Consider the following 22,805-nt stretch of genomic DNA (forward strand, 5'->3'; position numbering starts at 1 on the left):
ACGCACACACGCGCACACACACTAATTGAGGACAGATCTTTGGTTTTGTCTGTAGGTGTATACAGGAACAGGAAATCACATTCAGAGTGGACCGCATCACATTTTCTTCAGGTTGGAGTAAGTAGCTTAGACTCAGAGCCATATACAGCCGCTAGTGAAAGTCTGCACACCCCTTGCACAGTCTTCAGATTTCACTGTGTTAAATCTCAAAAGGAAATAAATGACTGATCTCCACAACTTACTCAACATTTTCAAAGTGGAAAGATAAATTATAGAAAATGTTCCAAGTTAATAAAACATGAATAAAAAAGATTTAAAAAGATGATGTCTCGATTGCATATATCTTCAAACCCTAGAGTTCAATCTTGGTGGAAGCACATTTGGCAGCCATTACATCTGTGAGTCATTTTGAAGAAGCTTCTACCAACTCTTAGAGCAACGTATATCCAATGTTTTTGTCAAATTTGCTCAAGCTCAGTAAATTTAGTTGGGAGTCATTGATGGACATTTCACTAGGCACTGTATATATACGGCTAAACTAAAAGACGGTTGTTTCTATTCAAAGGAATCCACTGAGCATGATTCGTGTCCTTCACATTCCATGATGATCTGACGGTTGAATCTTAATTACGTTTCCTTGATTCCTTGCATCCTTCTCTAAACGCATTAGAAGAGGTCCGAGGGGGGAAAAAAACAATGCGAGGAGAGGACATGAGGAATAAAAAAAAATACAATTGAGATCCAACCCTGATTCTCAACCCTGATTCTCTGCAGTTGTGTGAATGGTCCTCCAACACTAGAGGGCGATATTGGCCAGATAACGGTGCCACAGAGTGACAGTTGTATTAGCCTGTCAAAGTAATTCTAAGAAATATGAACATGTTTTGTAGCAGAGTGTAAGTACTTTGCTGTAATTATATTATGCTGTCCAGATAAAGGAAATGATTTATCACATCCGCTATTAAATAGTAAAGGTTAACTGGTGGCCTCTGTCACTTACATCACATGTTAAACTCATCTATCACGGGTTTTTACTCATCGTACATTTACTCATTGTACCTGATTGATGAATTAAGGTCACTCATTAGTAAGGAACTCATCTGGTTGTCCAGGTCTTAATTGAAAGGAAAAAACACAAAAACAAAAACATGCAGACACTCGGCTCTCTGTGGAATGGGTTTGACAACCCTGATTTACGGTGTTGTATTTCAGAGGTTTGATTTGAGGTATTGCAGGAAACAAAATTAACTGCAAACACACATGCACACACACGTACCCACACACACAGGCACACAAGTGATTTGAATGACAATGCTTATCTTTGACTGTGTCCCTACTAAGTACAGCATGTAAAAAATGCTCCCTATCTAAAATGCAAATGTATTGAAACGGTAATTTACATAATTGGCAAATGAATAATGTCACAGAGGAGCACATTTTTTTTCAATAACATATACACTACCGTTCAAAAGTTTGGGGTCATTTAGAAATGTCCCTGTTTTTTAAAGAAAAGCACATTTTTTGTAAATTAAAATAATAGGGGCGGCAGGTAGCCTAGTTGTTAGAGCGTTGGACTTGTAACCCGAAGGTTTGCAAGATCAAATCCCTGAGCTGACAAGGTAAAAATCTATCGTTCTGCTCCTGAACAAGGCAGTTAGGCCACCATTGAAAATAAGAATTTGTTCTTAACTGACTTGCCTAGTTAAATAAAGGTAAAAACATCAAATGGATCAGAAATACAGTGTAGACATTGTTAATGTTGTAAATTACTATTGTAGTGGAAGCCCATTATCTGCAACCATCACTACTGTGTTCCAATGACACGTTGTGTTAGCTAATCCAAGTTTATAATTTTAAAAAGCTAATTGATCATTAGAAAACCCTTTTGCAATTATGTTAGCACAGCTGAAAACTGTTGTTCTGATTAAAGAAGCAATAAAACAGGCCTTCTTTAGAATAGCTGAGTATCTGGAGCATCAGCATTTGTAGGTTCGATTACAGGCTCAAAATGGCCAGAAACAAGGACCTTTCTTCTGAAACTCGTGCTAACATAATTGCAAAAGCATTTTCTAATGATCAGTTGCCTTTTAAAATTATAAACTTGGATTAGCTAACACAACGTGTCATTGGAACACAGGAGTGATGGTTGCTGATAATGGGCCTCTGTACGCCTATGTAGATATTCCATTAAAAATCTGCTGTTTCCAGCTACAATTAGTTATTTACCACATTAACAATGTCTACACTGTATTCCTGATCAATTTGATGTTATTTTGTGCTTTTCCTTCAAAAACAAGGACATTTCGAAGTGACCCCAAACTTTTGAACGGTAGTGTATTTTCTATTATAGACATTATTTTATCCTCTCTTAGAACTAGAAGAGATGGCACACATGGACAGCTGGCCAGATGGGCTACAAGGACGGAATAAAGCCTTTGAGAGAGAGTTGCGTATAGAAGAAATGTAAGGTCTGATCTGGGATCACTGTTGGGAGACTAATGTCTGATCTGGCATCACTGTTGGGAGACTAAGGTCTGATCTGGGATCACTGTTGGGAGACTAAGGTCTGATCTGGGATCACTGTTGGGAGACTAAGGTCTGATCTGGGATCACTGTTGGGAGACTAAGGTCTGATCTGGGATCACTGTTGGGAGACTAAGGTATCTAATTCAGATAAACCACGTATAACAGATCACTCAAAGTTGGCTCAGATGGAATCAAAAATAGGAAATCATGTGTGTGAAACAACCAATCAGAAACAGAGACAACGTTGGAAGAAATGTGATCATGACTCATCAGAGTCAGTCTCGATGGAGATTTGAGCTCGATGATTGATACTGTAGTTGTTGTGCCTCCAACAAAGACAAGCCCGAAAAGGATACAACGATAGGAGTTATTGCACTCAATCTGATGGAATGAGGGAGATTCCTCAGCTATCAACATGCAGGAAGACACACACACACACACACACACACACACACACACACACACACACACACACACACACACACACACACACACGGAATACATTTTTATAGCTAATAAAAAAAGAACTGAAAAAAGTGACTATACTTTGGAGTAAATAAAAGACTTGAGATTGTGGCCAAAACTCATCACCAAAATAATAGTTGTTTATCAATGTCACACAGCTGCCCTGAAAGCATAGTCGTTAATCACTGTAACACAGCTGCCCTGAAAGCATAGTCGTTTATCACTGTAACACAGCTGCCCTGAAAGCATAGTCGTTAATCACTGTAACACAGCTGCCCTGAAAGCATAGTCGTTTATCACTGTAACACAGCTGCCCTGAAAGCATAGTCGTTTATCACTGTAACACAGCTGCCCTGAAAGCATAGTCGTTTATCACTGTAACACAGCTGCCCTGAAAGCATAGTCGTTAATCACTGTAACACAGCTGCCCTGAAAGCATAGTCGTTAATCACTGTAACACAGCTGCCCTGAAAGCATAGTCGTTAATCACTGTAACACAGCTGCCCTGAAAGCATAGTCGTTAATCACTGTAACACAGCTGCCCTGAAAGCATAGTCGTTTATCACTGTAACACAGCTGCCCTGAAAGCATAGTCGTTTATCACTGTAACACAGCTGCCCTGAAAGCATAGTCGTTTATCACTGTAACACAGCTGCCCTGAAAGCATAGTCGTTTATCACTGTAACACAGCTGCCCTGAAAGCATAGTCGTTTATCACTAACACAGCTGCCCTGAAAGCATAGTCGTTTATCACTGCCCTCATGCACTAATTGTAATCTCAGTGCTCTGCCTAGTCTCACCCCTTTATGTGTAAGATCAAATGTTTACCATTGACATGCCCATTAGAAAAACCCTCTGCTTTCACCAGCCAGGGGATAATGCTGCTGAGCCTCCTAGGTGGCATGATGATTGTGGTTTTCTAGCTCTGGTCCAGGGCGTTAGTGCACGTTCCTCCAATGGATATGTTGTGCACTAATGCCCTGGACCAGAGCTAGTAATACTTTACAGCAATAGGATAAGCTTATATTATTCCTGCCTATTCATGGATATTGGAAAGAGAGATTTGGAGACTAATCCTGCTGCAAGTGTCGTGAGTAATATGATCATTTTGTCCCCAAAAAATTCAGAATGTTTTATTGCTGTGGAAATGTTGCTCCTTGTATTGCAATATTTTGATCAAGAACAGATATCACATCAAGTTACTCATGTAGCAAACACGGAGTAAGACATGGTCCCTTTCACATTACAGATCATTTATCTAATCACAGCTACGACTGAGCTCAGTCTTCTATGCATTCAAAGCCAGTCTAGTCTACTCACAGCACAGTGACGTCCAAACAGTCTGTCTTTTTTCTTCTTCTGACACAATTTGTGTTTCATTTGAGCTACCATGAGTCAACACAGGCAATACAAAAGAGGAGTCCCCTCCTCCTCCCCCTCCACACCCCAATTATACTGTCTCCATGTGCCTTTTTCCTTCCCTCAGTTCTTCTTCTGAAATAAAAATCCATTTGATGCTGTTGGGCCTGTGATAACTAATCATTTGGAAAAGGAGAGAGATTACGAAGCCTGGGTACAGGCCCGACTTTACAAATCCACCATTTTGTATTCTCACTTTAATAGCCAATAGTGTCTATTGATCACCGTCTATGTCGAGAGGCTAGCAACAGGAGCCGTGGGACAGAAGATCATTGATGGTGAACGGTATATAAGGGCGCCTGACAACCTTTATGACCTTGACAATCTGAACAGCTGCTGCTCAAACAAATGAACACCATGTGTTCTTAATGAATTATAACTCTGAAGGGTCTCTGCTCATTGAGACCAATGAGCCTTGAATTTATTAACAACCACCCATGATGGAGGGATGGAAGGATGGCAAGATGGAGGGACAGAGGAATGGAAGGACTGAGGGATGGAGAGGTGGAGGGATGGAGAGGTGGAGAGGTGGAGGGATGGAGAGGTGGAGGGATGGAGAGGTGGAGGGACAGAGGAATAGAAGAACAGAGGAATGGAAGGACAGAGGAATGGAAGGACTGAGGGATGGAGAGGTGGAGGGGTGGAGGGGTGGAGGGATGGAGAGGTGGAGGGACAGAGGAATGGAAGGACTGAGGGATGGAGAGGTGGAGGGATGGAGGATGGAGGGACAGAGGAATGGAAGGACAGAGGAATGGAAGGACAGAGGAATGGAAGGACAGAGGAATGGAGAGGTGGAGGGATGGAGGATGGAGGGACAGAGGAATGGAAGGACAGATGAATGGAAGGACAGAGGAATGGAAGGACAGAGGAATGGAAGGACTGAGGGATGGAGAGGTGGAGAGGTGGAGGGGTGGAGGGATGGAGAGGTGGAGGGACAGAGGAATGGAAGGACTGAGGGATGGAGAGGTGGAGGGATGGAGGGGTGGAGGGATGGAAGGATGGCAAGATGGAGGGACAGGAATGGAAGGACTGAGGGATGGAGGGATGGAGAGGTAGAGGGATGGAGAGGTGTAGGGATGGAGAGGTGGAGGGGTGGAGGGATGGAGAGGTGGAGGGACAGAGGAATGGAGAGGTGGAGGGACAGAGGACTGGAGAGGTGGAGGGGTGGAGAGGTGGAGGGATGGAGGATGGAGAGATTGAAGGATCGAGGGACAGAGGAATTGAAGGACCTAGGGATGGAGAGGTGGAGGGATGGAGAGATGGAGAGATTGAAGGATCGAGGGACAGAGGAATGGAGAGATGGAGAATGGAGAGATTGAAGGATGGAGGGATGGAGAGATGGAGGATGAATAGATTGAAGAATTGAGGGACAGAGGAATGGAAGGACTGAGGGATGGAGAGGTGGAGAGGTGGAGGGGTGGAGAGGTGGAGGGGTGGAGAGGTGGAGGGGTGGAGAGGTGGAGGGATGGAGAGGTGGAGGGACAGAGGAATGGAAGGACAGAGGAATGGAAGGACAGAGGAATGGAGGGATGGAGAGGTGGAGAGGTGGAGGGATGGAGAGGTGGAGGGACAGAGGAATGGAAGGACAGAGGAATGGAAGGACAGAGGAATGGAGGGATGGAGAGGTGGAGAGGTGGAGGGATGGAGAGGTGGAGGGATGGAGAGGTGGCGGGACAGAGGAATGGAGAGGTGGAGGGATGGAGGATGGAGAGATGGATGATGGAGGGACAGAGGAATTGAAGGACCTAGGGATGGAGAGGTGGAGGGATGGAGAGATGGAGAGATTGAAGGATCGAGGGACAGAGGAATGGAGAGATGGAGAATGGAGAGATTGAAGGATGGAGAGATGGAGGGATTGAGAGATGGAGGATGAAGAGATTGAAGGATCGAGGGAGAGGCGGAGGGGTGGAGAGGTGGAGGGATGGAGAGGTGGAGGGACAGAGGAATGGAAGGACTGAGGGATGGAGAGGTGGAGGGATGGAGGGGTGGAGGGATGGAAGGATGGCAAGATGGAGGGACAGGAATGGAATGACTGAGGGATGGAGGGATGGAGAGGTGGAGGGATGGAGAGGTGTAGGGATGGAGAGGTGGAGGGGTGGAGGGATGGAGAGGTGGAGGGACAGAGGAATGGAAGGACAGAGGAATGGAAGGACTGAGGGATGGAGAGGTGGAGGGATGGAGGGGTGGAGGGATGGAAGGATGGCAAGATGGAGGGACAGGAATGGAATGACTGAGGGATGGAGGGATGGAGAGGTGGAGGGATGGAGAGGTGTAGGGATGGAGGGGTGGAGAGGTGGAGGGATGGAGGATGGATAGATTGAAGGATCGAGGGACAGAGGAATTGAAGGACCTAGGGATGGAGAGGTGGAGGGATGGAGAGATGGAGAGATTGAAGGATCGAGGGACAGAGGAATGGAGAGATGGAGAATGGAGAGATTGAAGGATGGAGGGATGGAGAGATGGAGGATGAAGAGATTGAAGGATTGAGGGACAGAGGAATGGAAGGACTGAGGGATGGAGAGGTGGAGAGGTGGAGGGGTGGAGAGGTGGAGGGGTGGAGAGGTGGAGGGATGGAGAGGTGGAGGGACAGAGGAATGGAAGGACAGAGGAATGGAAGGACAGAGGAATGGAGGGATGGAGAGGTGGAGAGGTGGAGGGATGGAGAGGTGGAGGGATGGAGAGGTGGAGGGACAGAGGAATGGAAGGACAGAGGAATGGAAGGACAGAGGAATGGAGGGATGGAGAGGTGGAGAGGTGGAGGGATGGAGAGGTGGAGGGATGGAGAGGTGGAGGGACAGAGGAATGGAGAGGTGGAGGGATGGAGGATGGAGAGATGGAGGATGGAGGGACAGAGGAATTGAAGGACCTAGGGATGGAGAGGTGGAGGGATGGAGAGATGGAGAGATTGAAGGATCGAGGGACAGAGGAATGGAGAGATGGAGAATGGAGAGATTGAAGGATGGAGAGATGGAGGGATTGAGAGATGGAGGATGAAGAGATTGAAGGATCGAGGGAGAGGCGGAGGGGTGGAGAGGTGGAGGGATGGAGAGGTGGAGGGGTGGAGGGATGGAGAGGTGGGGGGACAGAGGAATGGAGAGGTGGAGGGATGGAGTTTGGAGAGATGGAGGATGGAGGGACAGAGGAATTGAAGGACCTAGGGATGGAGAGGTGGAGGGATGGAGAGATGGAGAGATTGAAGGATCGAGGGACAGAGGAATGGAAGGAAGGATGGATGGAAGGAAGGATGGAGGGATGGAGAGATTGAAGGATGGAGGGACAGAGGAATGGAAGGATGGAGGGATGAAGGGATACAGGGATACTGCCTACAGTCCCCCGGGCCCTGTGCAGTGATGACAGGTGTTATCACCCAACAGATGAGCTCCAACTGGGGCTATAGAAATGTCACCTCCAAGGATAGGATGGCTTGTCTGAGCCGGTACATACTGTAATAGTTAAAGCATTGCCACTCTCAATGCTTTGGGTCAGGAACTGGGTCTGGACCAGGAACTGGGTCAGGTCAGGGACTGGGTCAGGGACTGTGTGTGTGCATGTGTGAGTGCAGTAGGTTGGTGTTTTCCTCTTTCAGGTTCTCCATGACCTGAGCCATATATATTTTGTTATTTCATTAGGATCCACATTAGCTGTTGCAAAAGCAGCAGCTAATCTTCCTGGGGTCCAACACAAAACAGCTCAAGGACATACATTTTTTAAAGGCACAGATAACTGTGAATAGTCACCTAGCTCTGGTCCATAACCCACAGATAACCGTGAATAGTCACCTAGCTCTGGTCCATAACCCACAGATAACTCTGTATAGTCACCTAGCTCTGGTCCATAACCCACAGATAACTCTGAATAGTCAACTAGCTCTGGTCCATAACCCATACAGTATATAACTCTGAATAGTCACCTAGCTCTGGTCCATAACCCATACAGTATATAACTCTGAATAGTCACCTAGCTCTGGTCCATAACCCACAGATAACTCTGTATAGTCAACTAGCTATTGTCCATAACCCACAGATAACTCTGTATAGTCACCTAGCTCTGGTCCATAACTCACAGATAACTCTGAATAGTCAACTAGCTCTGGTCCATAACCCATACAGTATATAACTCTGTATAGTCACCTAGCTCTGGTCCATAACTCACAGATCACTCTGTATAGTCAACTAGCTCTGGTCCATAACCCACAGATAACTATGTATAGTCAACTAGCTATTGTCCATAACCCACAGATAACTCTGAATAGTCACCTAGCTCTGGCCCATAACCCATACAGTATATAACTCTGAATAGTCACCTAGCTCTGGCCCATAACCCATACAGTATATAACTCTGAATAGTCACCTAGCTCTGGTCCATAATCCATACAGTATATAACTCTGAATAGTCACCTAGCTCTGGTCCGTAACCCACAGATAACTCTGTATAGTCAACTAGCTCTGGTCCATAACCCACAGATAACTCTGAATAGTCACCTAGCTTTGGTCCATAACCCATACAGTATATAACTCTGAACAGTCACCTAGCTCTGGTCCATAACACATTGTAATGGCCTAATCATTCTCACTCATGCCCTCTGGTGACAACACAAACACACACACACACACACACACACACACACACACACACACACACACACACACACACACACACACACACACACACACACCCACACACACACACACTTCATGACATCAAGGCCTTGCCAAGGAGTTCCGTGTTATTAGGGAAAAAGCTCTCATACATCACCTGTTCCAGGAAAATAATCTAATGTCACAGCATGTACTGTATGCAGTCTATTGTTGGGGATGGTGGGATGTAAATGTGTTTGTTGCTCCCCCAGTCAGCCAGTTCAGTCTGTATGTCTTTACTAGCCAGCATATCTGCCTCCAGGGCTCTGCATGGCCATTAGTGAGGACTGCTGGAGCTGTTGCCGTGGCAACCGACCGCAGCAGAAATAATCACACGTTATTAGATGGCTCTGACAGTGGCAGACAAACTACCCTACTTCATAAGACTAAAGGGAGGACAAGAAAAAAATAAGGGGAAAAAAAGGAATCAAATCTTTAAAAAAAATCCTGTTTGATGCAAACAAATAATAATGTCTGAGTGCCAGACAAAACGACTAATTTAGAGATGCTACATTTCAGTTGAACACAACAGCACATAAAACACACACACACACACACACACACACACACACACACACACACACACACACACACACACACACACACACACACACACACACACGCACGCACACACACACACACACACAGGGCACCGGAGTGTTACAGGGCACCGGAGTGTTACAGGGCACCGGGGTGTTACCGTGCACCAGGGTGTTACCGTGCACCGGAGTGTTACAGGGCACCGGGGTGTTACCGTGCACCAGGGTGTTACCGTGCACCGGAGTGTTACCGTGAACCAGGGTGTTACCGTGCACCGGAGTGTTACAGGGCACCGGAGTGTTACAGGGCACCGGGGTGTTACCGTGCACCAGGGTGTTACCGTGCACCGGAGTGTTACAGGGCACCGGAGTGTTACAGGGCACCGGAGTGTTACAGGGCACCGGGGTGTTACCGTGCACCAGGGTGTTACCGTGCACCAGGGTGTTACCGTGCACCAGGGTGTTACCGGGCACCAGAGTGTTACCGGGCATGAAAATAATAGACCCAAACACTCTTTTATCCCAGTGGAAATAAGGCTTCTGAATGACAATCACTAGTTGGTCCAGCAGGCAGTATAGTTGATACTGTAGCCAATAGGGAACAGAATCATTATGGACCACACATGGACTGACTTTTTCCTACTATAATTCACTGTCTTTATTCTCTCTAATTGACTGTCTTTATTGTGTCTTGTTGACTGTCTTTACTGTGTCTTGTTGACTGTCTCTCAATGACTGCCTTTTATTGTCTCTTAATTGTGTCTTGTTGACTGTCTTTATTGTCTCTCAAATATATTTATTGTCTCTGACTGACTGTCTTCCTTGTCTCTTATTGACTGTATTTATGATACAGCCTCTAGCACTGAGATGCAGTGCCTTAGACCGCTGTGCCATTTGGGAGCCCATAACATAAAAGTTATCTTAATTATACTTGCAAATGTGTCTTGACAGTGGCGCGAGCCATGTACTGGAAAAAATAAAACTACTGAGGAAAATCTCTGATAGCAGAAGCGTCAACCACTCAGTCATTAAGTCCCACTTATGAGCTTTAATGACAGTTTCAGGGCGGGATATTTTCTCATCTTGATGCATTGGACTTTAAGTGACAGCTCTGTCACTGTTCCAGATGATGGGAAATGAACTTGATGCCTAGGTGTCAACCCCTTTTTAGCCGTAGCCACGGTAGAGCCTCACTTCAAAATGGAGTCATTTCCACAAACCAGAAAAGCAACCCCCGAGGCCATGGTTGGAACACAGGACACGGCCCTCAAGTTCTAAGAAGAAAGCTGTCACTGTGCCACTGGTGGCGGAATACCATCACTAGGGATCAATAACACATCCACTTTGGGAGCGTTCCACCCACACCGATTCTAGAATTCTTAGACAATTAAAGTAAGAGTTTCCTGGCCAAGCATTCCCTAGGCAATGTAATGAATGTGGTTGATGCCTGCATTGTACTAGGTGCCACTAGAGTGGAGGCCTTACGCTTTCCTTAACCACTGATTCTACTTCAGTGTATCCTGCTACACAGCACTTTACTAATAGAGCCAGACTGTGCTTTAAAACTGTACAGTCTGGTTGGAGTAAACAGTTTATTCATCCTGTGACAAACAAGCCAAATGATAGCACCAAGGAGGACTCCGTCGTCGCCGCCACAACAAGAACAACAATGAAAAATGAAAGGCCATTATGAGCCATGGCTTGCTGCACCGTTCCACAGTACTGCGTAAGCACTAAAGACATTAGAGACGAAGGCATATGAATCTACAGCTGTCATGTGTCTCCTACAGCCCCTGAGTGTGTGTGTGTGTGCACGTCTGTGTGTGAACGTCTGTTTGTGTGTGTTTGTGTGTCTGTGTGTTTGTGTGTCTGTGTGTGTGTGCGTGTTTGTGTGTCTGTCTGTGTTTGTGTGTCTGTGTGTGTGAACGTGTTTAACTATTCACAATATTAGTAAACAAACAAACATTTGACCAACTGGCGGTATTTTGTTAGTCGCCATAAAGTCAAAAACTGTTTCTAGGGGTTTAGGGTTACGGTTAGAATTAGAGTACGGGTTAGGAGCTAGGGTTAAGGTTAGAATTAGGGTTAAGGTTAGAATTAGTGTTAGGATTAAGGTTAGGAGCTAGTCCAACGCTCTAACCACTAGGCTACCCTGCCGCCCCAACCTCTTGTGACTAGGGGGCAGTATTTTCATTTTTGGAAAAATAACGTTCCCAAAGTAAATGGGATATTTTGTCAGGACAAGAAGCTAGAATGACAGCTTAGGATAGAAAACACTCTAAGGTTTCCAAAACTGTAAAAATATTGTCTGTGAGTATAACAGAACTGATATTGCAGGCGAAAGCCTGAGAATAATCCAATCCGGAAGTGCCTCGTGTTTTGAAAGCTCTGCGTTCCAATGCGTCCCTATTGAGCAGTGAATGGGCTATCAACCAGATTACTTTTTCTACGTATTCCCCAAGGTGTCTACAGCATTGTGACGTAGTTTTACGCCTTCATGTTGAAGAATACACTGTCATTACCACTCTGTCTACACTGTCATTACCACTCTGTCTACACTATGTCATTACCACTCTGTCTACACTATGTCATTACCACTCTGTCTACACTACATCATTACTACTCTGTCTACACTACGTCATTACCAGTCTGGGTACCACACATCCTTACCAGTCTGGGTACCACACATCCTTACCAGTCTGGGTACCACACATCCTTACCAGTCTGGGTACCACACATCCTTACCAGTCTGGGTAACACACATCCTTACCAGTCTGGGTAACTCACACCCTTACCAGTCTGGGTACCACACACCCTTACCAGTCTGGGTAACACACATCCTTACCAGTCCAGCAGATTATATATAAGCATCCTTACCAGTCTGGGTACCACACACCCTTACCAGTCTGGGTACCACACATCCTTACCAGTCTGGGTACCACACATCCTTACCAGTCTGGGTACCACACATCCTTACCAGTCTGGGTACCACACATCCTTATCAGTCCAGCAGATTATATATACACATCACAGTGCAGTGGCCTGGTGACTCACACTCTCCAGTAAAAATAACAGGAAGGCTGCCTTGGATCTGTTTCCTTGGTTGTTTGAATCTACCAAGGAAAACAACAAGTCATTTGGAATGAGATATGGAATGACAATACTCTATCAAAGGCAAACTGTCCTTGACACACACACACGCACACATTTCTCTTAATAATCCTCAGGGAATTGCAAACTCGGAACACTGTGAGTACACAGGAGACAGAAGCAGTACGCAGTGCACTTCAAAATCCACAGGTTCCCTCTCCAAAAACCAGTGGACTTCTAAAATCCACAGGTTCCCTCTCCAATTAGACATGAATCACTGACTATTTGTCTTTCGACCGATTGCTTGGAGATATTTGATTACGGAGCCTCTGTTTTCTTTCCAGGACATGAGGTTCTGATTGAGAAGGCCAACGAAAGCCTTGGAGATGCCCTTGTTTTTATTCAAAAGCAATGTCTACCCCAAGCTATCCCATTCCACGCTTTGAAATACCAATAGTTGGGAGAAAATGTTGACACAGTTTGATAATGAATACTGATGCCATTTTCAAGCCCCACATGATCCCCACACACAGCAAAACTTCAAATGGACTTCTCCTCTGCCACAGAGTGAACAGCAAAATAAATCTCCTTGTGCTTCGAATGAGGCAACGCATGGAGATACATTTATTTGTGATGATAGTGGGGAACACCATAAAGAGTGAAACATTGCATTGCCCACTACCGGGAGACAAATACAATTTCTCCATAATTTCAGCTTTGTGCTTCATTGACTTGAAGTCTGGATAAAAACATGTTTTCCTCAACAATTTTGTCTCAGTCATTTCCCTTGCATTGTTGCAGGAACCATAGGGAACACTGTTTTATGAAAATGAGTTTGGGAAGTGCTCCCCAGGAGCTGTCCTGGAAATAATGACAGGGAATTAAATAGGACAGTCAATTAATAACTTGTTTACTTTCATAACCACAAATATTCAGCAGTTTTGTGCATCGATAGATAACGTGGTCTAAATGGAATGAACACTGACTCACACGCTGGCACACACGAATACAACAGGGCACGCACGCACGCACACACACACACACACACACACAAATAAATATACCACACGCACACACACACTCACACACAGGAGCATGCAGAAGCACGCATGCACAAACAAACACACACATACACAAAAACAGGCAGATGCGCACACACACACGCATATATAAACAACACACACATGTTTTCATTCTAAATACAAATGAAGCTAGCAACCGCCACATGATGGCATGCAAGTTCCTCTCTTAGGTGTGTCTAGAAATTAAAACAAATGCAGCCAAATGTCATTCTCAGTGCAGCTGCACAGCATTAAAGGTGAGTGGGACACTTGAGCATGTCAGAATGATTGAGTTTTACTACATGCCTTTGTCAGTAATCTCAAAGGAAATGTCTAATAGAGAAGGGATTTGGCATTTTGTCTTAGTGTACTTTGTCAATCTAACAACCACCTATAATCCCATCACCACATTTTATGTCCTTCCACAAAAGTCCTTTCACAAATGGACTGGAACAAACTCCAGTCCGCTGAATGAATGACAGAAGGTGACATTTCACTAAAACGCCATACAGCAGTTGACAAAATCCGATCTGCCTAAATCTTTCTCAAAACTGTGTGTGTGTGTGTGTGTGTGTGTGTGTGTGTGTGTGTGTGTGTGTGTGTAAAATCAAGGAACATTAGGAGAACGGCTATTTTAAACATACTGGTTAGGTTTAATGCAGCGGCAACCCATCATTCAGGGCAGGTGGGGCAGGAAAATACGGAGCGGTAGGGGTTGGTAATATTCTCTAATTGCGCTGTGATTGGCTCAGTCTTATGTCACTCATGGGGACACTACGTCACAACCAAGTCTAAGGGTTGAACTCAAAATTCAAGCCTCTTGGATGCTGCCATAGAGTTACATTAGAAGTACCCATCCAAGAACGCTCAAGGTCATTGGCCACAGATAGAATTATGTCAAATAACGTTATATATATATAGTTGCTTTGATTGGACTGCTAGCTAAGATTACTTTCAAAATCTTAGCTAGCAGTCATCATCCTGAATTAAGTCAACAATCTACTGGCAAATCCTTTTTAATCCTTGTCATATGAAGATAAATTATAGATAAAACGTATCGGTGCTCATCGGCCATTGGACAGAAACATTACACTACAAATTCAACAATGAGTGGTTTGGAAGGCATCAGTGACTAACCGCAAGCGTTGCAAAGAAATCACTAGCCTGCTATTCAGTGGAGTGGCTGTGTAGTCCCAAGTCTGGGATTAAGGGTCTCTTTTCTAAATTGAAAATGATAAACATTCAACATTGGCCATGCTGTCAGTGAAGCATGATTTGTACCGCACTCAAAACAACTGTAAACTTGGAACTGCGAAATTTGACTTGTTGTGTAGTACAGTGTATGTTGTGTGGTAAGCTGTTCGTAGCCCATGTGCTTCACCCTAGTAATTTGGTCTATTTTCCCCTCTTAATTTTGCCTACTGTTCTGTAGCCTATAAACTGTTTTAGAGAAATATAATAATAGAATATTGTAAGAGCTGTCATTGTCTGCTTATATGCCCCCTTTTATTTATCCTACGGTTCTGACTTGGTGTACAGGGAGAACACTGCCAGAACGGCCCATGTTCTAAATTCTGTCACTGTACATTTCAAAAGTGCTGAACAAACAAACAAATGTCCTAGCTCGCTCATTAATGTCTTAATCGAAATTACGGATTGCCTCTCAACCGCTTATCGTCCCCTTATGCCATAGTTTGTACACCTCAATTGTCATTAGAAACCACATTTGTTTAAGCAAGTCAGCCATTTCAACCATGTTTTTTAAAAAGGCAGAAAATAAGGCTGAATGAACGTTTTTTTTTGCTGCCAGACAAGGCTCCACTGATAGCCAGGTGTAGCAGTGGTAAGGTGTTGGGACTGCTGTCGGGACTGTCACGCCTGCCCCCACTCTCCGCTCGAGGGCGCCAGGCTGCCCAGCATTACGCACTACTGCCACCATCATTACGCACACCTGCTTCCCTCATCACGCGCATCCACAATTCATTGGACTCATCTGGACTCAAATACTTGTGATGTTACCTCCCCTATAACTGTCTGTTCCCCAGCTCTGTTCCCCACTTTTTGCATGAATTGTCGTATGTCATTGTGCTACCCGGTTCTGACGCTGTTCCTGTCTTGTTCCATGTCTGTGGCAATATTAAATGTTCAATCTCCGTACCTGCCTCTCTACTCCAGCATCAGTTCTTACAGGAACAGCTTTATATATGCCAAAACAGTTGTGGGTATCATTTGTCACCATTAAAGTGCAACTAATGTATTGTTTTGTATAATGGCTTTGCTGGCATGCATCCCACAATTATTATTTTTTTTTGCCCCACCAAGATTTCTATGCTAAAATGGCAATTGGTTTAGGGTTAGGGATACAATTAGGGTTAGGGTTAGAATTAGGGAAATGGGATAGTGCTTAGGTTTAGGGTTTAAAGTTACGGGTAAAGGTTAGAGTTAGGGTTAATGTTAGGGTTATGGTAAGGGTTAAGGTTTAGGGTCAGGGGTTAGGGAAAATAGGATTTTGACTAAAAATGTATTTTAGGTCCCCACAAGGATAGAATAATGTGTGTGTGTGTATGTATGTATTTATGCATGTCTTGCAAATAAATTCATAAAAAATCCTACAATGTGATTTTCTGGATTTTTTTTCTTCTCATTTTGTCTGTTATAGTTGAAGTGTATCTATGATGAATTACAGGCCTCTCTCATCTTTTTAAGTGGGAGAACTTGCACAATTGGTGGCTGACTAAATACTTTTTTGCCCCACTGTATGTATGTATGTATATATATATACAGTGCCTTGCGAAAGTATTCGGCCCCCTTGAACTTTGCGACCTTTTGCCACATTTCAGGCTTCAAACATAAAGATATAAAACTGTATTTTTTTGTGAAGAATCAACAACAAGTGGGACACAATCATGAAGTGGAACGACATTTATTGGATATTTCAAACTTTTTTAACAAATCAAAAACTGAAAAATTGGGCGTGCAAAATTATTCAGCCCCTTTACTTTCAGTGCAGCAAACTCTCTCCAGAAGTTCAGTGAGGATCTCTGAATGATCCAATGTTGACCTAAATGACTAATGATGATAAATACAATCCACCTGTGTGTAATCAAGTCTCCGTATAAATGCACCTGCACTGTGATAGTCTCAGAGGTCCGTTAAAAGCGCAGAGAGCATCATGAAGAACAAAGAACACACCAGGCAGGTCCGAGATACTGTTGTGAAGAAGTTTAAAGCCGGATTTGGATACAAAAAGATTTCCCAAGCTTTAAACATCCCAAGGAGCACTGTGCAAGCGATAATATTGAAATGGAAGGAGTATCGGACCACTGCAAATCTACCAAGACCTGGCCGTCCCTCTAAACTTTCAGCTCATACAAGGAGAAGACTGATCAGAGATGCAGCCAAGAGGCCCATGATCACTCTGGATGAACTGCAGAGATCTACAGCTGAGGTGGGAGACTCTGTCCATAGGACAACAATCAGTCGTATATTGCACAAATCTGGCCTTTATGGAAGAGCGGCAAGAAGAAAGCCATTTCTTAAAGATATCCATAAAAAGTGTTGTTTAAAGTTTGCCACAAGCCACCTGGGAGACACACCAAACATGTGGAAGAAGGTGCTCTGGTCAGATTCAACCAAAATTGAACTTTTTGGCAACAATGCAAAACGTCATGTTTGGCGTAAAAGCAACACAGCTGAACACACCATCCCCACTGTCAAACATGGTGGTGGCAGCATCATGGTTTGGGCCTGCTTTTCTTCAGCAGGGACAGGGAAGATGGTTAAAATTGATGGGAAGATGGATGGAGCCAAATACAGGACCATTCTGGAAGAAAAACCTGATGTAGTCTGCAAAAGACCTGAGACTGGGACGGAGATTTGTCTTCCAACAAGACAATGATCCAAAACATAAAGCAAAATCTACAATGGAATGGTTCAAAAATAAACATATCCAGGTGTTAGAATGGCCAAGTCAAAGTCCAGACCTGAATCCAATCGAGAATCTGTGGAAAGAACTGAAAACTGCTGTTCACAAATGCTCTCCATCCAACCTCAGAGATCGAGCTGTTTTGCAAGGAGGAATGGGAAAAAATGTCAGTCTCTCGATGTGCAAAACTGATAGAGACATACCCCAAGCGACTTACAGCTGTAATCGCAGCAAAAGGTGGCGCTACAAAGTATTAACTTAAGGGGGCTGAATAATTTTGCAAGCCCAATTTTTCAGTTTTTGATTTGTTAAAAAAGTTTGAAATATCCAATACATGTCGTTCCACTTCATGATTGTGTCCCACTTGTTGTTGATTCTTCACAAAAAAATACAGTTTTATATCTTTATGTTTGAAGCCTGAAATGTGGCAAAAGGTCGCAAAGTTCAAGGGGGCCGAATACTTTCGCAAGGCACTATATATATATATATATATATATATATTACATACAGCTCTGGAGACCACTACAAAATTATCAGTGTCTCTGGTTTTACTATTTATTTGGTATGTGTTTTGGTAAAATTAACATTTTTGTTTTATTCCAGAAACTACTGACTGAGAAATTTGGTGGAGGATCGGTGATGATCTGGGGGTGCTTCAGCAAGGCAGGAATCGGGCAGATTTGTCTTTGTGAAGGACACATGAATCAAGCCACGTACAAGGTTGTCCTGGAAGAAAACTTGAATCCTTCTGCTCTGACAATGTTCCCCAACTCTGAGGATTGTTTTTTTCCAGCAGGACAATGCTTCATGCCACACAGCCAGGTCAATCAAGGTGTGGATGGGGGACCACCAGATCAAGACCCTGTCATGGCCAGCCCAATCTCCAGACCTGAACCCCATTGAAAACCTCTGGAATGTGATCAAGAAGAATATAAGAATTTTTGCACCAGGAGTGGTATAAAGTCACCCAACATCAGTGTGAAAGACTGGTGGGGAGCATGTAAAGACGCATGAAAGTTATTCCACCAAATACTGAACATCAGTATTGTGTTGTTTAAAAATGAATATGAACTTATATTCTTTGCATTATTCGAGGTCTGACAACACTGGATATTTTTTATTATTTTGACCACTTTTCTGCAAATAAATGCTCTAAATGACAATATTTTTATTTGGAATTTGGGAGAAATGTTGTCAGTAGTTTATAGAATAAAACAAAAATGTTCATTTTACCCAAACACATACCTATAAATAGTAAATCTAGAGAAACTGATAATTTTGCAGTGGTCTCTTCATTTTTTCCAGAGCTGTATATGATGTCCCCCCCACTTCTAAAACCAAAGTTGGGCCCCTGCTTAATTCTGTACCTCTGGGAGAAGATGTCCCTGTATGGACTGCCGTGCTGCATGGCGAAGCCGTAGCCCCGATCTGGTGCATTGCTCCCTACAGTGTAGAAGGAGCAGTCCTCATCGTTGATGGCCATATACTCCAGCACTGCCGAATCCCACACAAAGGCAAAACGCCCGTACTTCACCTGAGAGAAAAGTAAAAACACAGACATAAAACTACTGAGTGTATTCATGAGGGTCAAACTGCTGTGTTCTGATGGGCTACGCCCTTTCTTGTAATTCTATTTCTATGATTAGAAACAGATATAGAAACACATAACACTATACAAACTATATGTTGACACTCGGGTAGAGAGATGGTTACATGATTGAACATGAACATTAACCGTGACTAAGTGTGTCATATGCACTGTGGAGTAGGGTGAAGTGTTGCCCCTAGACGCTGATCTTGGGTCAGTGTTTGCATTTTCCACAGTAGTCAAGGTCAGGATTTTTTTTCTTGTTTTAATTGTACATGGTCCCTGACAAATCAATCAATAAAATCTAAAAGAAGACATACATGATTAAGTTACCCTGTAATTGGAATATAATATGTTATTTTAATTTGAAGCTGTAGCGAGTGCATGTTATAGCTTAATATTCATCACACACTATGTCAGCCCTTTCATCTGTTTCAAGGGGGGAAGTCTAGGTTAAAATGGCCTGTGTCCCAAATGGCATCCTATTCCCTATACAGTGCACTACTTTTGACCAGGGCCCATTGGGACAGAACTGTATTTGGACTCTGACGTATCATTAACTGTAATGAGATTTTCAGGCACCTGACACCAGTCTGTGTCTCGACGGGGTTCAACGTGATTGCCCATTTCTCAATATGAAATACTCTTATTTGGTGATTTGGCTCAAACAGTAGACCCTGAGACGAGGAAATCAGACAGCTACCCTATGGGTACATCCCAAATGGTACCCTATACCTTTGATAGGGCACTACTTTTGAGTGCACTGTATAGGGAATAGGGGGCCATTTGGTAAGCAGTGTATTCCTTCTCCTGGATTCCCTTTATTTTTTATTTACTATTTTACCTTTATTTAACTTGGAAAGTCAGTTAAGAACAAATTCTTATTTTCATTTCAGGGACAAAACGACAGATTTTTACCTTTCGGTTACAAGTCCAACACTCTTAACCACTAGGCTACCTGTCACCCCATTATATCACAGGGTCTTACAGATTTTTACCTTTCGGTTAAAAGTCCAACACTCTTAACCACTAGGCTACCTGTCACCCCATTATATCACAGGGTCTTACAGATTTGCTTCCAAGAAAATGATGTTGGGTCCATCAGTTCTACTGGCTTGGAAGTTAAGATGACATCTGACCACAAGCATACACAGTGGTTGTTGAGGCTACTAGTCAATCATAGCCAGCAAGGAGTTTTATGGGATCAGAATGAACAATTTTTGGATTTATGTACTCAACAAAATTCAACAGAAACACAATGGCACAAAATCTTTCTGCATGTACTGACGTTTCCCTCTGGGAAAAATAAAAGCAATTATATTATTTTATTTTGGATTGTATTCTATTTTATGGTTGTCACATGCAAGACAGATGTGAGCTAGTAAGATGTGTCTCCTTGTTCAAATATGCTTTTATGGCATTTTTACCCCTTCAAATGTCTCTTATCTCCTCCCTGTCTCTTGTGCCCTCTTTTCCCAACACTTGATGAGTGTTTCTTTGTTTTTGAGAGAAGGCTATTATAATGGAATACACGGTTGATGATGATATTATCTGCAATAACCCAAAACCCATTTTAAACTAATGATATAATAATGGGTGATCTAAATAGGAAGGTTCAGTCAAGAATGGGGCGGAATCCTTCGGAAACATTTATAGTGTATAATTTCCTCCACATATGAGAAATGTCCTTGAAAGTGTCTCGTGAAAGTTGCTCTACTTCATCACATGACATCATTAAAAAATGTAACAAAGCGATGTAACAAAACATCTCCTTTCATGAACACTTTAAGTCCTTTAAAATGTTTATATGGTCGTTCTTATCCCTTATAATGTCAAACATCTACTGCGCAAGGGCAGGGAAGAAATGTCGAGATTCCTATTGATTACCAAACCATTTTCAGAGGAGAGCACGGAAGTGTAAAAAACAAGCAGGTACCACAAAGTCCTCGCCTTATTGATGCGATTCCAAGAAAAACAACTATAAATAGACTAGTAGAAACATAGAAAAAAAGAGAGAGGGAACAGGAGTTGAAGGGTAGAAGTCAGGTAGTGGTTTAGTGGTGGCGCATGATGAGAGGAAAAGCAGTGAGATACGTCTTTCCGTATGGAGCGAGAGCAGCCTGCCTGGAGCCATGGCAATCAGAAGGGCCCTGATAATTATTAAAAGGCATTGTCGTCAAACACCGGGCACCCGGTGAATCCTAATCACATCATTGTCTTTTCTCGGAAATATGACTGCACTACTCACTAGATCCGTAATCGTGAAATTAAAGTCGTCCATCCATTCCCCTGGGGTACGCTGGGGTAGCTTAATGTCGTTTACGTGAAATATGTTTGTTGTCATTGGTTGTACAGCGTTTTTAATTTCACATCATCATTTAAAAGCAGGTGATGGCCTCGAAGCTGAGTTGTAATTACCGTGACGTGAGCATACAGAGTGTTTAATGCTTAATTAACACAAATGCCCTTCCTTTCGCAATTTCAAACACATGATACTGTAGCTTACACCGATGTCAGGGTCTACATTGTGGACAGAATACATAGGGGGAAAGTCAATTACATTAAAGGTACAACAAACCAAATAAATCTCAAGTTTGGGGTTAATAAACGCTGTAGATCAAAATCAAGTCTAACACACTAGCAATTTAATTTGCAAATCGTCGAACTCCCCCCTTTATGTTTTAGTTTGTTAACTGGTTGTGATTACTGTACCCGTAAATTATTTCAAGCGCTCATTATTTCAAGCGCTAACGTTGTAGAGGATTTAGAGGCTTCACACTCAGCTTAAATGAGGAGATCCTCATTTAATTACACATTTTTTAAACATTTATAAGAACTACCATGGTGCCAAATATCAGACAGAAGACTTGGGAGAACAGGCTAGAGTTATGTGTGTCCCAAATGCCATAGGGCTCTGGTCAAAAGTAGTCCACTAGATAAGGTAAGGGTGCTATTTCTGACTCAGACTTCTTTGTGGCTTGCTCAGATCATCTTCTCTAGCAGACTTCAAAAGACTGAAACACCGAAGGGCATGTTTTCCAATCTTGCCTCATGATTAAAGTCCTCACACATACCTAAAGTGGTATTTTCTCTCAATCAGTTTAAAGTTCATTAGAAGGGGCTCACATTTAGGGTTTTAACTCTCCAAAATGGTGGTTAATGCTTGTGCTTTGTTCTTCGTGTCTGGGCTATCTCAAATGATTCTGTGGCAGCACACAACTGGTAGAGAGTCACAAAGGGAGGAACTCACAGCGACTGCATGAGTGGAGTATTCAAACAAGTATGTTGACATTATGTACACATCTGTCATAGGCGTGTGTAAAGTAGAGGGTTCCAAAGGTTAACAATGAGAATTACTGGAATCAAGGGTTGATGAACCTGTGGCAGATTTAGGGGATTAACGTTAGGGTTAGAGTTATGGTTAAGGTTAGGGTTAGAATTAACATTAGGGTTAGGATTGGGATTAACGTTAGGGTTAGCGTTAAGGTTAGAGTTACGGTTAAGGTTAGGGTTAGGATTGGGATTAACGTTAGGGTTAGCGTTAAGGTTAGAGTT

At 43.4% G+C, this 22,805-nt stretch overlaps 1 protein-coding gene across 1 annotated transcript in view; it reads right to left on the reverse strand.

The window, feature by feature from the left end:
• The window catches only part of LOC110525094 (glutamate receptor ionotropic, delta-2), a 644,456-nt gene that overhangs the window by 14,275 nt on the left and 607,376 nt on the right, over window positions 1-22,805 (reverse strand). Inside the window, 1 exon segment of the mRNA XM_090236958.1 lies at window positions 19,030-19,196. Coding sequence (XP_090093084.1) covers window positions 19,030-19,196 — 167 coding nt within the window.

The sequence above is a fragment of the Oncorhynchus mykiss genome, chromosome 6, assembly GCF_057628025.1.
Source record: "Oncorhynchus mykiss isolate SJ-2025 chromosome 6, ASM5762802v1, whole genome shotgun sequence".
Classification (NCBI taxonomy): Eukaryota; Metazoa; Chordata; class Actinopteri; order Salmoniformes; family Salmonidae; genus Oncorhynchus; species Oncorhynchus mykiss.